General features: G+C 48.2%; 1 protein-coding gene across 1 annotated transcript in view; it reads left to right on the forward strand.

The window, feature by feature from the left end:
• The window catches only part of LOC132391840 (B-cell scaffold protein with ankyrin repeats-like), a 120920-nt gene that overhangs the window by 99696 nt on the left and 2907 nt on the right, over positions 1–18317 (forward strand). The window contains exons 8-10 of the mRNA XM_059965514.1: positions 10549–10654; positions 11303–13123; positions 18278–18317. The exon at positions 18278–18317 is cut by the window's right edge and continues 20 nt beyond it. Of these exons, the coding sequence (XP_059821497.1) occupies positions 10549–10654; positions 11303–13123; positions 18278–18317 (1967 nt within the window). The remainder of the gene's footprint in view (positions 1–10548; positions 10655–11302; positions 13124–18277) is intronic.

An 18317-nucleotide genomic window follows, 5' to 3' on the forward strand; every position in this document is an offset into this window, starting at 1 on the left:
CCACAACCCCCACTCCTCAAATTATTACCTGGTACTTACTGTTTATGAACCCATGATTTTCTTCTGTTTCCTGCCCCCCCTTTTTTAACTCGAATATCTCACCCCCCCCCCAAAGAAAAAGAAATGTTCTGTGCTTTGTTTTTGCCTGGAAAGTCTTGTGGTATTTCAGCAGGTAAGTAGTCATCTCGAGTTCTTTTTAAAATTACCTTGTCACTTTGCAACTCCATAAATTAATTGAAAGAAAACCATAGGATCCCGGAAAAACAGGCACACTCCATTTGATTAAAAACACAAAATGCTGGCAGAACTCAGCAGGCCAGACAGCATCTGTGGGAGGAGGTAGTGACGACGTTTCGGGCCGAAACCCTTCATCAGGAGTGAAGTAACATGGGATGGTGGAGAGGGGATAAGAAGTGGGGGGAGGGATAAAGTAGAGAGCTGGGAAGTGATAGGCTGGAGGGAAATGGGCTGGGGGAAGGTGGAGAATTATAGGAAATAAAAGAGAAAGAAAGGTAGGGCTGGGGGGAGAGATTATAGTGAGGGGGGAAAGAGAGAGAAAGAGAACCAGACTAAAATTGTAGATAGGGATGGGGTAAGGGGGGGCAGGGGTATCAACGGAGGTCAGTGAGTTGGATGTTCATGCCGGCAGGAAGGAGGCCACCTAGGCGGGAGATAAGGTATTGCTCCATCGACCTGCGCATAGCCTCATCTTGACGGTAGAGGAAGCCTTGGACAGACATGCCGGAGTGGGAGTGGTCTGTGGAATTGAAGTGTGTGGCCACAGGGAGATCCCGCCACTGCTGGAGGACTGTGCACCGGTGTTCGGCGAAATGGTCTCCCAGTCTGCGGCGGGTCTCCCCAATGTATAAATGGCCACATCGGGAGCACCAGATACAGTATATCACCCCAGTTGACTCGCAGGTGAAGTGGTGCCTCACCTGAAAGGACTGTCTGGGACCTGGGATGGTGGTGAGGGAAGAAGTGTGGGGGCAGGTGTAGCACTTCTTCCGTTTGCAGGGATGAGTGTCCGGAGGGAGGTCGGTGGGGAGGGATGGGGGGGATGAATGGACAAGGGATTACTCCATTTGACTTTAGTGAGGTACTCACATGTGATGTGGTGGCATAATAACATATGCCATTCATGTACTTTTACATATAACCCATAATGAACAATGTAAACAAAAAGAATGCTTAATTAAACAATATATTTACAATATTACAGAAATATTAATACACTACTGTACTCCCTGCTTAGTTATAAACTCCAATATAGAATGCATCTCAGCTCAAAAATATAATATCTTGCTCTCCGGTAATATGTGTACTAGAAAGCCGCCAAGCTGAAGGAACATGTGTGTAAGTTCCTGACCTGCTCAGAGGGGATTGGTGATGGAACCAAAGACTCCAAGCACCAACTACTGATAGACAAAACAGTCATACGAGACTCAAAGACCAGGCAAACCAACCTAAACGCAGCCTGGATCCATGACCAGAAAACATACGACTCAATGCCCCACACATGGATCCTGGAATGCCTGTCTCTGTACACGGTCAACAAGACACTAAGGACCTTCATCAAGAACTCAATGGGCTGTTGGAAGACAATGCTAGAAGTTAACTCAAAGCCAATAGCACAAGTGACCGTCAGACGTGGAATATACCAGGTGATGCACTCTCCCCACTGCTGTTCTGCAAAGGCCTGACCCCTCTCAGCCAGATCATCTCAGAGAGTGGACATGTGTCCAGGTTCAGGAGTGGAGAGACCATCAGCCACCTCCTGTAATGGACGACATTAAGCTGTCTGCCAGAAGCGAGAGAGACATTGACTCAGTAGTCCACCTGACAAGGGTGTACAGCGGAGACATCGGGATGTCATTTGGACTGGAAAAGTGCAGCCGGATGGTAGTGAAAAGAGGCAAGCTCATCTCCGAGTCACCTGGAGGCCACATACCAGATGTACAGGAAGCTACAGATACCTGGGGATTCTGTGGATGCGTGGAAGCCATGATGGGGACACAAGGAAGGCTGTGACATCCAAATTCCTCCAAAGAGTGAGACAAGTCCTAAAAGGCCAGCTGAACAGGAAGAACAAGATCACAGCCATCAACACATTAAGGCTACCAGTCATCAGATACCCAGCCGCAATAGTGTGCTGGCTAAGGAACAAACTGGAAGCCGCTGACATCAAGATGTGGAAGTTACTAGCAATATATGGAGAAACTGCAGAAGGTTGTAAATCTAGTCAGCTCCATCTTGGGCACTAGCCTACAAAGTATCCAGGACATCTTTAGGAAGCGGAGTCTCAGGAAGGCAGCGTCCATTATTAAGGACCTCCAGCACCCAGGGCATGCCCTTTTCTCACTGTTACCATCAGGTAGGAGGTACAGAAGCCTGAAAGCACACACTCAGTGATTCAGGAACAACTTCTTCCCCTCTGTCATCTGATTTCTAAATGGACTTTGAAGATTTGGACACTACCTCACTCTTTTTAATATACAGTATTTCTGTTTCTGCACATTTAAAAAAAATAACTTATTCAATATATGTAATTAATTTACTTGTTTATTATGCCTTATTTTTTTAATTTTTTTCTCTCTCACTCTCTGTTTGATTATGTATTGCATTGAATTGCTGCTGCTAAGTTAACAAATTTCATGTCACATGCCAGTGATAATAAACCAGATTCTGATTCTAATTCTGAATTCCATCCAAAGTCCAATGTTGAGCGACTACCATACACCCACCAGAAAAAAGGCCAGGGACTTTGAAGTGTCAAGGCCACAGTCCTGGAAGAAAAGTGATATGTCTATGAGTATGTCAGGAAGGTGGCTTCAAGGATGACCTGCTAGGAGAATACCTCGGACGGCAGGCAGGGGACATGGAAGTGGACAAGCCACTGCACGGGATGTACCATCGCCAGGTATCAGAGGTGGCTGACATCAGAAAGTCCTACCCATGGGTGGAAGTGGCAGGGCTGAGGGACAGCACAGAGTCACTGCTCAGGGCTGCACAGGAACAGGCACTGAGCACAAGAGCAATAGAAGCAGGGCCCTCTCACCCCAGACAAGACCCAAGATACAGACTGTGCAGGGAATCCACTGAAACCATCCAGCACATGGTAGCAGGGTGCAAGATGCAGGCAGGGACAGCATACACCAAACAGCACAACCAAGTTGCAGGAATTGTGTACAGGAACATCAGTCCTGAGTATGGATTGGACACTCCCATGTCCAAATGGGAAACACTTGAGAAGGTAGCAGAGAATGATAGAGCCAAGATCCTTTGGGACTTCCAAATACAGACTGATGAACAGGTACTGGCCCACCAGCCAGATATAGTAATACTGGACAAGGAGCAGAAGAAAGTGATAGTAATAGATGTGGCAATCCCGAATGACAGTAACGTCAGGAAGAAAGAATATGAGAAGCTGGAGAAATACCAGGGCTTGAAAGAGCAGATAGAAAGGATGTGGAGGGTTAAAGCGAGTAATCTTGGTGGTGATAGGAGCACTTGGAGTGTGACGCCTGGACTGGGAGGGTGGCTCCAACAAATCCCAGGAACAACATCTGAGATCTCGGTGCAGAAGAACACACTACTAGGAGCAGCAAGGATACTGCACCGAACCCTCAAGCTCCCAGACTCTGGTAGAGGACCCTAGTTTGAGAGAAAAATACATGTACTGTACACACCACCCATAAGGGGTGAAAAAATATAAAAACTATAAATACATACATGCACATACAAATTTACCATGCAGTTGATGTCTATATGGCGGATGTTATATGTATAATACAACTACTACATAGACATCCTCAGCACAATAAACTTTAAATTGCCCCATTCAGACCTAAAGATTTCATTGCTGTAGAGGATTTCTTATTTTGTGGGATAAAGTCTTTCCTGACAAGCGGGATCACTCTGTCTGGCAAGTGAGACTTGTGGCTGTGAAACAATCTCGGGTTCTGGGGCTTCCTCCGTGGTGATTGTAGGAATTGACTCTGGGACTGCAGGAAGTAGATCTAACATCTCTGGGCACCTTTCTTTTCTAACAATTGACTCTGGTTTCCTCAACTGATCAATGTGTTGCCTCCAAATGACACCAGACACTATCTCCACAGTGCAGGAGAGGGGTCCAGTTCTGTCCTTAATCGTTCCAAGTACCCACTTTTGATCACCTCTGCAGTCCGCCACCAGGACTGCTTGTCCAAGAGTGAAACATCAAGCCTCCTTGTTTGAGGAACCCTCAATTTGCCTCAGCTGTTCGTCCTTCTGAGAGTGGGTTTGAGGAGATCCAAGTGTGAGCGCAAGGGATGACCCAGGAACTGCATAGGTGGCGAGTTGTTGCTTGTGGAGTATGCTGCATTGCGATACACAAGGAGGAAATTGGCAAGTTTCTGATTTAGTATCAGTGTAGTGCATTCTGCTGACATTGTATTCTTTAGACTCTCAAACCTTTCCATCAAGCCATTTGTAACTGGGTGGTACAGTGCAGATATAACACGTCTTATTCTGTTCATCTTCCGGAAAGAGTGAAACTGTTCCACGATAAACTGCGGTCCATTGTCGCTGACTAAGTGTTCTGGAACACCAGTCCTTGAGAAGAGGCCTCTCAATACATTAACAATGTGCGAGGCTGTTGGGATTATTTCTGGCCTCGTTGTACTGTAGTTGCATCCACTACTACCAAGAAATTTGTGCCCATGAATGCTCTGGCAAAATCCACATGATTCCTCTGCCAAGGCAGTACAGTCCATTCTCAGCGATAGAGAAGCGTTGCTCTTGGCTTCTCCTGGACGTGTTGGCATCCTGAACGGTGCCTGGCAAACAACTTGCTCTGTTGGTCACCAGATAATCCTTTGAGCCAATGCTTTCATTTTGACCGTGCTGAGATGACCAGCTTGTAGCTCCTCCAACTCTTTGGCTCTCAGCTTGGATGAGACAACAAATGTCAATGCTGGTAAAATTGGGAGAACTTTAGTTTTTGCCGTACATTCCAACCAATTTGTGTGGCCATGTAGTTTCTAGTTTCTCTTTGGATCATCTCTGCAGTAACAGAGACACTTTTGATTTGTGTCAGTATCCTCTATTATAAACTTTTCATGTATTTCTTGTTCCAAGGGTAAATGGGACAACCCATCAACATTTCCATGATTAGTCGTCCTCTTGAATCCGCTCTTGTAATTGTGTCCTCCAAGAAACAGAGGCCATCTCTGCACTGGTGCTGCTGCTGTCAGTGGAACACCCTTCTGTAGATTGAAAATGGACACTGGTGGCTGATGATCAGTAACGAGGGTAAATTCTCTTCCATGCAAGGACTGGTTGAAATGTTTTCAACCCCAAACCAGACTCATCTGTCAATCAGAGCGTAATCTTTGTAAGAGAATGTGATGTAAAGTTCACTTCTATCACTTATAACATGTGACATGACTGCACCTGTCCCATAAGGAGAGGGATCACAGGCAGGCTTCACTGGACAACATGGATCATGATGTGTGAATACAGTGGCCGACATCACCATTCACCTCACACTGCTTTGTTTAGTTCCAGTTCTTCCTGATCTGTAGTAATGAGACGAAGTCTGGAGCACAGCAGCCAGGTTTGGCAGGAACTTGTTACTGTATTTGAAACTCCTAAAATTGACCATAACTGTGACACATTCTTTGGCCTTGAAGCATCCACCACTGCTTCAGTATTCTCAGCACACTTATGTGTTGGTAGCGTGACCATAATGAATGATGCTTGGTTTAAAGAATTCACACCTGAACCATCGTGCTCTGTGCCCATAATTATCTAATCTTTTTAAACATTGCCTTGAGATTTGGGAGATGTTCCTAGTCATTCCTACTGGTAACAACACTGTCATCCAGGTAACTCTGAGCGCCTGGGTAACCTTACAACACCCGTTCCATAGCTTCTGCCAGCCTGCAGGTGCAGACACGACTTCAAAAATAACAATTATAGCGATAAAGCCCTTTGTACATATTCATGGTGAGAAATACTATGAACTCTTCTTCCATCTCCATCTGTAGGTAGGACTCAGCTACATCTACTTTGCTGAAGTGTTTTTCCTCCAGAAAGGTTTGCAAAGACCTCCTCTAACCTGGTCAGAGGGAATTGATTGACTATTAGAACTGGGTTGACTGTGACAGTAAATTCTCCACAGTTTCTGACATACCCATCCTTCTTGGCTACTAGGACCCCCCCCCCCCACCCCATTCACTGGTATTGCTCATGGGGTCCATTCAAACTTGGAAAGAACTTCTTCAGCCTCCATGCGATCTAGCTCATTGGCTCACTGGCTACTTTATCATGGATCGTATAAGGTTCCAGATGGGCTTTGTAAAACTTGGATTCAGCATTTACATTTAACACTATTTTACCCTTGATGTGTTTGAGTTTTCCAGGAATATCCTTGAACACTGTTGTGGTATCATCCAGTACCTTTCTTAATTCACTTTCAGTTAGCTGCTTTGCTGGGGATGGGGCATGCAAATGGTGGATGGATCTCCAATCAAATTATAGTTGCCTCCGCCAATCAAGGCCCCACAATGTTGGCCCTCCTGTTTTTACCACATACAAGCCCAAAGTGGCTTGTTAGTTGTTGTACTTCACCGTTACAAATGTCAATACCACAGGAGACATCTTTTCTCCATTATAAGTTCTTAGTTGAATATCTGCAGGCTTCAGTTCAGTATCTTTGAAATGCCTCTCAACCACATTTTATGGGATGACTGAAACAGCCGAGTCAGTGTCCAATTCCATTTTAATTAATTTAATGCTCACTTCTGGTGTAAATCACATTGCTTGTCTCTTGTTAGTTTTCATAATGTTTTATGAGTTTTCATAATCTCAAGGCTCCCCTGTCCTGTGTCACTCTCATCATTATCAGATATTTTTCCTCAGCAACAAGCAGATCAGTGCTCTTTTTGAAACTGGAACTTGACTTTTTATCCTTTTCTTTTCTCTGTGCAGTCCATTTATTTTTGTCTACCTGACATGTACTTCGTACGTGTCCTACTTTGTTGCATTTGATGCAACGTGGATAGAGCTTTGGTTGATTGGCAGGAAACAGAGAGTGGGAATAAAGGGATCCCATTCTGGTTGGCTGCCAGTTACCAGTGGTGTTCCACAGGGGTCTGTGTTGGGGCCGCATCTTTTTACATTGTATAACAACGATTTGGATTATGGAATAGATGGCTTTGTGGCTAAGTTTGCTGATGATACAAAGATAGGTGGAGGGGCCGGTAGTGCTGAGGAAACAGAGAGTCTGCAGAGAGACTTGGATAGATTGGGAGAATGGGCAAAGAAGTGGCAAATGAATTACAATGTCGGGAAGTGTACGGTCATGCACTTTGGTAGAAGAAATAAACGGGCAGACTATTACTTAAATGGGGAGAGAATTCAAAGTTCTGAGATGCAATGGGACTTGGGAGTCCTCGTGCAGGATACCCTTAAGGTTAACCTCCAGGCTGAGTGTGGTGAACTACATATACCTGTCTGGACACGCCCCCTGCTGACTGCTCCTGTGGCTCCTCCCACAGACCGTGGCTCCTCCCACAGACCCCTGTATAAAGGCGATTGAGGCCTGAGCCCGGCCCTCAGTCTCCAGGATGCAGTATGGTGGTCAACCACTGCGTGTTCCTTCTTCCAGTCAATAAAAGCCGATATCTTGCCTTTATGTCTCAGAGAGAGTTATTGATGGTGCATCACTGAGTCAGTGTTGAAGAAGGTGAATGCAATGTTGGCATTCAATTCTAGAGGAGTAGAGTATAGGAGCAGGGATGTGATGTTGAGGCTCTGTAAGGCACTGGTAAGACCTCCCTTGGTATACTGCGTACAGTTTTGGGCTCCTTATTTAAGAAAGGATGTGCTGACATTGGAGAGGATTCGAAGAAGATTCACTAGAATGATTCCGGGAATGAGAGGGTTAACATATGAGGAACATTCGACCACTCTTGGACTGTACTCCTTGGAGTTTAGAAGAATGAGGGGGGACCTCAAAGAAACATTTTGAATGTTGAAAGGCATGGACAGAGTGGATGTGGCAAAGTTGTTTCCCATGGTACGGGAGTCCAGTATGAGAGGACATGACTTGAGGATTGCAGGGCGCCCATACAGAACAGAGATGTGAAAAAAAATTTTTAGCCAGAGGGTGGTGAATCAATGGAATTTGTTGCCACAGGCGGCAGTGGAGGCCGGGTCATTGGGTGTATTTAAGGCAGAGATTGATAGTATCTGAGTAGCCAGGGCATCAAAGGTTATGGTGGGAAGGCAGGGGAACGGGACTAAAGGGGAGATTGGATCAGCTCATGATGAAATGGCGGAGCAGACTCGATGGGCCAAATGGCCGACTTCTGCTCCTTTGTCTTATGGTCTTATAATGCAAGTTTTGCCTGGTGTAAGTGAGCCCTGCTATAATGGTAACATGATTTGTTTGGCCAGGCAGGTTTCTGCTTAGCAGTATGCCAATTTTCATTCCTGGCTGCAACTCAAATGTGTCTACAGTACTTTGTTTTTATTTAGTTAGGCACTCATCTAGTCGTGGTGCCATAATGACGGATATCATTCACATACTTTTACATATAATCCTTAATGAATTGTGTAAACAAAGAATGCTTAATCAAACAATACATTTACAATATTACTCAAATATTACTTAAATATTAAATGCTTTACACTCCCTACATCCACCGCTTGTTACCCTTACTTCCCACATACTTTGCTCCCCCACTATCCACTCCCTCAGTTCTCCTCCTCCTATCCATGCCCTTACTCTCCCAGCCCCCCTCACTCTCACCTGAACTTCTGGTCCCATTAGGATGCCGGAGTGGGTTGGGGACTGGAGGAGTTGAGAAAGGCTGAATGCAAGGAGGGGGGGGAGGAGGGGTGGTGAGGGCTGAGGATGCATTGACATGATAGACTAAGGCTGACTTGAGTATAAATGTTGGGAGGGGATGCCTGGGTTATACAAGGTGGTGGTGAGACCACATCTGGAGTACTGTGTGCTGTGCAACACACACACACACAATGCTGGAGGAACTCAGCAGGTCAGGAAACATCTATGGGGAGATGCTGATGAAATCTGATGAATGATCTCGGCCCGCAACATTGACTCTTTATTCCTCTCTATAGATACTACCTGATCTGTTGAGTTCCTCCAGCATTTCATGTGTGTTGCTCTGGATTTCCAGCGTCTGCAGAATCTCCCGTTTACATTATACCGTGTGCTGTGACAGTATCCTTATATAGGGAGGGATGTTACTGCACTGAGAGAACTTCAGGGAGGGTTCACTGCACTGTCACCTGTATGGGCAGGACTGAGACAGCCCACGTCAGTGGGCTGGGCTGAACAGAGAGTTTGGAAGTGTGTGAAATGCATTTTGACAGAGTTGCTGTGGAGGGCATTCCATCATGTGGGGGAACTACAAACTTGGAGTCACTATTTAAAGGTCAGGCTTTGCCTGCTTGACAAAATGCAATGTTCTGTCTCAGATGTATAGTTGGAACTCTCCCTCTAAGGGTGGTAGAAGCAGAGTTTTTGAATGTAATAACGCAGAGGGAGAGGGGTACTTGATGAATGAGGGATAAAGGGTGACAGGCAGTTTAACACAGTGGGATTGCAGCCGTGACAGTGGAAACAAGCCTCTTGGCCTAACTGGTGCTTATTGACCAATATTCTCCTTCCTGGGTAGTCCTATTCACCAGTATCTGGCCCTGATGCACCATCAATAACTCTCTGAGACATGAGGTGAGATATTGGCTTTTGGCTGGAAGAAAGAACAAGCAGCAATTGACCACCATGCTACATCCTGGAGGCTGAGGCCAGGGCGGTGTCCCCAATCGCCTTTATACCAGGGTCCGTGGGAGGAGCCACAGGAGCAGTCAGTGGGGGGGGGGGGGGGCGTGTCCAGACAGGTATATGTGGTTCACCACAGGCCCATAACCTTCTAAACTTTTCCAATCTGTGTACCCATCCAACTGTTCTTTTAAAGATTGTTACTGTACCACTTCGGCAGCTCATTCTAGATGGACTCCACCCTTTGTGTTTAAAAAAAAACACATTTTTCCTTAAGTGCATATTAAATCTTTCTTCTCTCACCTTAGAACTGTGTCCTCCTGTTTTTGATTCCCCAACTCGGGGACTGCATTTACCCTATCTATGCCCCTCTTGATTTTATACACCTCTAAGAGATTGCTCTCGGCTTGCTGTACTTTAAGGAATGAAGTCCTAGCTTGTCTAATCTCTCCCTATAAGTCAGGCACCATCCTTGTAAATCTTTGCTGCATTCTGTCCGGTTTAATAACATTTCCTAGAAGGATGACCAGTGCTGAACACGGTACTCCAAGTGCAGCCTCACCAGTGCCCTGCACAACTGCAGGATAACCTCCCAACGTTTATAGTCACTGAGTTTATGAAAGACAGTGTTCAAAGCTCCCTTCACCACCCTGCTGGTGTGGAGGGGAGGCCCAAGGCCTGGGCTAAGCTGTTAAAGACGAGGCAGCTTCCACATCAGAGCCAGATACAAACCTTTTGATGATCCTCCACAGGAGTCAACGCAGATGGTGGAGAACCAGAATGGGAAGTGGCTCGAACCCTCCCAGGGGCAAGAGGATGAAGAGAACATTTATGAGAAGATGAGTGGCCTGCTGATGGGTGAGTGTCGTCGGTACAGTACGGAGAGCCAGCCCACAGACTGCACACCTCCCTTACCTCAGCTCTCCAAACCAAGGCGTCGAGAGCTCTCCTGTCTCCGGCAGGAGTGAGAGATCACACCCCATTGTGGGGGCAGGGACACAAGAGCCCAACTAAAACCTGTGCAAAGGGCAGTTGTGGCCGGATGAGCCAGGTGACTGAGGGCCGCTGGTCTCGGCTGAAGGCATGGGTGTTCCTGTGTGGAAGGTGCCTCCTAGAGAGAGATGGCCCAGGGGGGTGGAGAAGAGTGGCTGGACTAAGAAAGGGGAGGGAGGGGAGAGAAGTGAGGGGAGGGGAGGGATGTGAGGTGAAGGGGAAGAGTATGAGGTGGAGGGGTGAAGAGAAGGGTGCAGTTTGGCGAGGAGAGAACTGAGGTGGAAGTGCATCAGAGAATCGGAATCTGGAATTGCATCCTTGAAGGGTGATGGAGGTCAGATTGTTAGAAGTGCTATGAGGAACTGGCACTGGGGAGTCATTGAGGTCTAGGGAAGATCTGCTAGAGTTGTATTGATAGTGGAAAAGGCTCGAAGGGCCAACTGGCCTACTCCTGCCCCCTTTGTGTTCTTGTTCTTAATCCCCAGATTTATTGAACTTGGTTTCTCATTTCAGCAGCAAACAAGTTTGAGGGAGTATCCAAGTTGGAGGAGATGGTCCGCAAGGAAGATCCCTACACCCTGTCAGTGGACAAGGAAGACCAGTACACCACAGGGATACCCAAGGAAGACCGATACACCACAGGGATACCCAAGGAAGACTGGTACACCACAGGAATACCCAAGGAAGACCGATACACCACAGGGATACCCAAGGAAGACTGGTACACCACAGGAATACCCAAGGAAGACCGATACACCACAGGGATACCCAAGGAAGACTGGTACACCACAGGAATACCCAAGGAAGACCGATACACCACAGGGATACCCAAGGAAGACTGGTACACCACAGGAATACCCAAGGAAGACCGATACACCACAGCGGGACCCCAGAAAGTCCACGACACCACAGCAGTGGACGAAGAAGACCCCTACACCCTGGTGTTGGGTGATGATGACCATTACACCACAGCAAGACCCAAGGAACGCTGCCACACTGTGGAATTTGATAACAATGACTACACAACAGTGGTACCCAAAAAAGACTGCAATACCACTGCAGTGGACGAAGAAGACCCCTACATCCTGGTGTTGGGTGATGATGACTGTAAAACCACAGAGAGACCCAAGGAAGACCGGTACAGCACAGCAAGACCCAAGGAACGCTGCCACACTGTGGAATTCGATAACAACGACTACACAACAGTGGTACCCAAAAAAGACCGCATTACTACTGCAGTGGACGAAGAAGACCCCTACACCCTGGTGTTGGGTGATGATGACCGTAACACCACAGCAAGACCCAAGGAACGCTGCCACGCTGTGGAATTCGATAACAATGACTACACAACAGTGGTACCCAAAAAAGACCGCATTACCACTGCAGTGGACGAAGAAGACCCCTACATCCTGGTTTTGGGTGATGATGACCGTAACACCACAGCAAGACCCAAGGAACGCTGCCACGCTGTGGAATTCGATAACAATGACTACACAACAGTGGTACCCAAAAAAGACCGCATTACCACTGCAGTGGACGAAGAAGACCCCTACATCCTGGTTTTGGGTGATGATGACCATAACACCACAGCAAGACCCAAGGAACGCTGCCACACTGTGGAATTTGATAACAATGACTACACAACAGTGGTACCCAAAAAAGACCGCAATACCACTGCAGTGGAGGAAGAAGACCCCTACATCCTGGTGTTGGGTGATGATGACCGTAACACCACAGAGAGATTCAAGGAAGACACTGCGAGACCTAAGAAACATTGCCACACCATGGCATTCGATGATGACCGCTATACCACAGTGGTACGTAAGAAACATCACCACCCTGCGGAGGCAGACGAAGAAGACCCCTACACCCTGACTCTAGATGAAGACCTGTGCACCACAGTGGTACCTAAGGAAGGCTGCTATACCATGGCAGAAGTTGGGGAAGTCCCTGGAATCCCGGCATTGGGCAAGGAAGGCCTATATGACATGGTGATACCCAAGCAAGACAGATACACTGCAGCAGTAACCAAAAGAGACTGCTACGCCAGAGCAGTAACGAAGGACGACTGCTACACCGGGACGGTAACCAGGGAAGACCGCTACACCGGGACGGTAACCAGGGAAGACCGCTACACCGGGACGGTAACCAGGGAAGACCGCTACACCAGGACGGTAACCAGGGAAGACCACTACACCGTGGACAACCCATATGATTACATTCTGCCACAGCGGAAGAGCAGCTCAGACGCTCGGAAGGAGAGTCGGCCTCCAGCACCCATCCCTCGGCCTGTCATCTTGTCGGAGTCCGCCACTGCCCCGTTCATAGCGCAAGGTATGCCCTAAACTCTCAGGTTGGGCTGGTGGAAGCTGAACCAATCCCGAGAACATTCATGGGAGTAAGGGCTCGGACACAGGAGTTAGAACTAGGGGGACTCCCGACCTGCGTGTTTCTGTTCAGCAGAGGGTCCTTGTGGAGGAGTGAGGGAGAGTGGTAAGAACACAGAGCAAAACAGAACAGGCCCTTCAGCGCCCAGTGTCTGTGCTGAACATGATGCCAATCTATACTAATCACACCTGCCTACACGTGGTCTATATCCCTCCTCTCCGTTTGTTCACGTGTCCATCTAAACACCTCGTAACTGTTGCTGTGGTCTACATTCCCACCACTTTTCCATGTGCCTATCACTCTCTTGAGTAAAAAAAAACTTGCCTTGTAAATATTCTTTAAACTTTCACCCTCTCACCTTAGAAATATGCTTGCTGGTAATTGACATTTCTGCTTTGGGAAAGCACACAATCTATCTCATCTATTCCTCTCATAATTTAGATACTCTTATCAGTCACCTCCTCAGCCCCCGACTCTCCAGACAAAACAATCCAAGCTTGACCTACCTCAACTAGTAATACTGACCAGGTTCTGGTGAGCCTCTTTTGTACCCTGTCGAAAGCCTTCACATCTTTACTGTAATAGGGTGCCCTGTACTGCACACAATACTCTAAGGGTAGTCTAACCAAAGTTCTATTAGCTGCAACGTAACTTACCAACGCTTACCGTATATCAACACCCTGACCGATGAATGCTCTATGGGCGCCGTGCTTTACAGTACCAGTGATCTGGGTTCAATTCCCACTGCTGCCTGTGAGGATTTTCTACCTTCTTCCCAAGACCATGTGGGTTTCCTCCAAGTGGTCCGGTTTCCAAAGCCATGGGTGAATTGGTCATTGTGAATTGTCCCGTGATTTGGCTAGGATTAAATCAGGGGATTGCAACTCAATAATAAACAAACATAGTTGCCTGAAGGTGGTAGCATATAGGATGGTAGTGATAAAATTGCATCCCAAGATCCCTTTGTACTTCAAGACCTAAAGGTCCCACCATACACTACATACGTTCCTCTTTAACCTCTCAAAGTGCAGCACCTCACATTTTTCCAGGTAAAATGGAAATGGAATTTTTCCCCACCATTGAGCACATCCACATGGAGAATTGTTGCAGGAGAGCAGCATCCATCGTCTGGGACGCCCACCATCCAGGCCACGCTCTCTTCTCACCGCTGCCATCAGGAAGGTACAGGAGCCTCAGGACTCACACCACCAGGTTCAGGAACAGTTATTACCCCTAAACTATCAGGCTCTTGAACCAACAGGGATAACTTCACTCGGTTTCACTTGCCTCACCACTGAAATTTTCCCATATCCAATTTCATGGACTTCACCTCATGTTCTCAATATTTATTGCTTATTTATTTATTATTATTATTATTTCTTTCTTTTTGTATTTGCACACTGACATCTAATTGATGTGGTCTTGCATTGATTCTATTGTGATTATTGGTTTTATTGAGAATGCCCGCAAGAAAATGAATCTCAGGGTAGCATATGGTGACATACATATACTTTTATAATAAATTTACTTCAAATTTTAAACTCTACCTGCTAATAATACCAACTGGTCTATATCTGCTGAATCATTTGACAACCTTCCTCACTATCCACAAATCCAGTTTTCCTGTTGTCTGTGAACTTACTAATCATTACTAGCATTTTCATCCAAATTACTTGTGTAAACTGCAAGCAGAGATCCATGCCAGACTCCGCTGGTCACAAACCTCCGGTCAGAATGGCATCCTTTTACAACTGCTCTCTGTTTTCTATGGACAAACTAATTTTGGAATCCAGTCTTCTTAGATCCCATTGGCCTTAATCTCCTACTATGAGGGACCTTTTCAAATGTCTTACTAAAGTCCATATAAAAACCATCCACTCCCCATCGCTCACTGGTCAATTTCAAGATACTAAAGTTTATAAATTTGACTACCAAATCCCACTGTGCGTGGTGTGTGCGTCTCTCTTTGTCTGTCTGTCTCTCTCTCTCTCTCACACACACACACACACACACATAGTGCTGACTATCCTAAGTAAGTTCTATTCCAAAGGATCTTCACCAATAATTTCCCTCCCACTGATATAATAAATGAGAGTGATTGCTTGATATGTAAGAGCATTGGGGGTGGGGTGAATATGCGTGTGAACTTTGTGAAACCAACAAAACAAGAAGTCAAGCATAGCCAGTGCCACTAGAGGCTTTTTGACCTGCCCTCCTTGTAGAACGTGGGATGTGGCAGTGAGTCTGGGGTCAGGTATTGTGAGGGAATTGGGAAAGGTCATGCAGTGGATGGACAACCAACCAATGTGCAAAAGACAATCAACTGTGCTAATACAAAAAGAAAGAAAAGCAATAAATAATAATACTGGAAAAGCATGACTCTCCATGGAGGACATCCCCACGATCTGAGCAGACTAGACATTGACAAGGAGTTGTTGGACACCTGGCTCAGAGTTGGAGACCTCTTCCCAGAAATAGAAGGGCCCTTGTGGTAATACAGAACCAGGTGGTTAACACAAAAATGATCAAAAATACATAATAAAAGGCCAACAAATTCAAGACGATAAATGTGGAAAACGCCAAGAGAAACCAGAAACAATCCAGCACATTACCAGGATCCTGCAGCAGTTTAACACAATCTGATGACTTACACAGGCACAATCAAAAGGCAAACATCATTCACCAAAATCTTGCTTTAAAATACAAACTCATACCTTTCTATAAATACAAGCCTGATCCAGTTTTACAGTCAGAGTCCTGCAAATTGGAGAACAGACACTGGGGCATTGGGCAGCCTTGAGGGGTCAGTGAGTCTGGGGTCAGACTCTGGGGCAGTGGGCAGGTTTGAGGGGTCAGACTCTGGGACGGTGGGCAGGTTTGAGGGGTCAGACTGGGGCAGTGGGCAGGTTTGAGGGGTCAGACTTTGGGGCAGTGGGCAGGTTTGAGGGGTCAGACTCTGGGGCAGTGGGCAGGTTTGAGGGGTCAGACACTGGGGCAGTGGGCAGGTTTGAGGGGTTAGTGAGTCTGGGGTCAGACACTGGGGCAGTGGGCAGGTTTGAGGGGTCAGACACTGGGGCAGTGGGCAGGTTTGAGGGGTCAGTGAGTCTGGGGTCAGACACTGGGGCAGTGGGCAGGTTTGAGGGGTCAGTGAGTCTGGGGTCAGACACTGGGGCAGTGGGCAGGTTTGAGGGGTCAGACTCTGGGGCAGTGGGCAGGTTTGAGGGGTCAGACACTGGGGCAGTGGGCAGGTTTGAGGGGTTAGTGAGTCTGGGGTCAGACACTGGGGCAGTGGGCAGGTTTGAGGGGTCAGACACTGGGGCAGTGGGCAGGTTTGAGGGGTCAGTGAGTCTGGGGTCAGACACTGGGGCAGTGGGCAGGTTTGAGGGGTCAGACTCTGGGGCAGTGGGCAGGTTTGAGGGGTCAGACACTGGGGCAGTGGGCAAGTTTGAGGGGTCAGTGAGTCTGGGGTCAGACACTGGGGCAGTGGGCAGGTTTGAGGGGTCAGACTCTGGGGCAGTGGGCAGGTTTGAGGGGTCAGACTCTGGGACAGTGGGCAGGCTTGAGGGGTCAGACACTGGTGCGCTAGGAGTTTGAGGAGTTAGTCTGGACAGACAGTGGACGGATATTGGGGCAGGTTTGAGGGGTCAGACTCTGGGGCAGTGGGCAGGTTTGAGGGGTCAGTGGGCAGGTTTGAGGGGTCAGACTCTGGGACGGTGGGCAGGTTTGAGGGGTCAGTGGGCAGGTTTGAGGGGTCAGACTCTGGGACGGTGGGCAGGTTTGAGGGGTCAGACTCTGGGACGGTGGGCAGGTTTGAGGGGTCAGACTCTGGGGCAGTGGGCAAGTTTGAGGGGTCAGTGAGTCTGGGGTCAGACACTGGGGCAGTGGGCAGGTTTGAGGGGTCAGACTCTGGGGCAGTGGGCAGGTTTGAGGGGTCAGACACTGGGGCAGTGGGCAAGTTTGAGGGGTCAGTGAGTCTGGGGTCAGACACTGGAGCAGTGGGCAGGTTTGAGGGGTCAGACTCTGGGGCAGTGGGCAGGTTTGAGGGGTCAGACTCTGGGACAGTGGGCAGGCTTGAGGGGTCAGACACTGGTGCGCTAGGAGTTTGAGGAGTTAGTCTGGACAGACAGTGGACGGATATTGGGGCAGGTTTGAGGGGTCAGACTCTGGGGCAGTGGGCAGGTTTGAGGGGTCAGTGGGCAGGTTTGAGGGGTCAGACTCTGGGACGGTGGGCAGGTTTGAGGGGTCAGACTGGGGCAGTGGGCAGGTTTGAGGGGTCAGTGGGCAGGTTTGAGGGGTCAGACTCTGGGACGGTGGGCAGGTTTGAGGGGTCAGTGGGCAGGTTTGAGGGGTCAGACTCTGGGACGGTGGGCAGGTTTGAGGGGTCAGACTCTGGGACGGTGGGCAGGTTTGAGGGGTCAGTGGGCAGGTTTGAGGGGTCAGACTCTGGGACGGTGGGCAGGTTTGAGGGGTCAGACTCTGGGACGGTGGGCAGGTTTGAGGGGTCAGTGGGCAGGTTTGAGGGGTCAGACTCTGGGACGGTGGGCAGGTTTGAGGGGTCAGACTCTGGGACGGTGGGCAGGTTTGAGGGGTCAGTGGGCAGGTTTGAGGGGTCAGACTCTGGGATGGTGGGCAGGTTTGAGGGGTCAGACTCTGGGATGGTGGGCAGGTTTGAGGGGTCAGTGGGCAGGTTTGAGGGGTCAGACTCTGGGACGGTGGGCAGGTTTGAGGGGTCATTGAGTTTGCGGTCAGACTCTGAGCAGTGGCAGGTTGTAGGGTTAGTGAGTCGAGTCAAGTAGTGGATGGACAGGGGCGGTAGGTAGGGTGAGGGGTCAGTGATGAGTCAGACGATGGACGGACTCTGGGGCACTGGGCAGTGTGAGGGTGTTGTGTGGGGGTCAGGTAGTGTATTGACACTGACAGAGGGCGGGTGATCAGTTGGGGGGAGGGGTTGCGGACAGTACAAGACCTCTGGATGAGCCCCTGTGAAACCTTTAACAAGGGTTTGGTTCCTTTCCAAGAGTACGCTGCGCAGAGGTTCTCCAGGAGCAGCAATGTTCCCGCTGACCAGCTCCTGACATGTTCTGATCTTTTCTCTCTTAGTCTTTCAGCAAAGGACGGGCAGGGAGATTAATGAAAACAT

This window comes from Hypanus sabinus, chromosome 3, assembly GCF_030144855.1.
Source record: "Hypanus sabinus isolate sHypSab1 chromosome 3, sHypSab1.hap1, whole genome shotgun sequence".
NCBI classification, from domain to species: domain Eukaryota; kingdom Metazoa; phylum Chordata; class Chondrichthyes; order Myliobatiformes; family Dasyatidae; genus Hypanus; species Hypanus sabinus.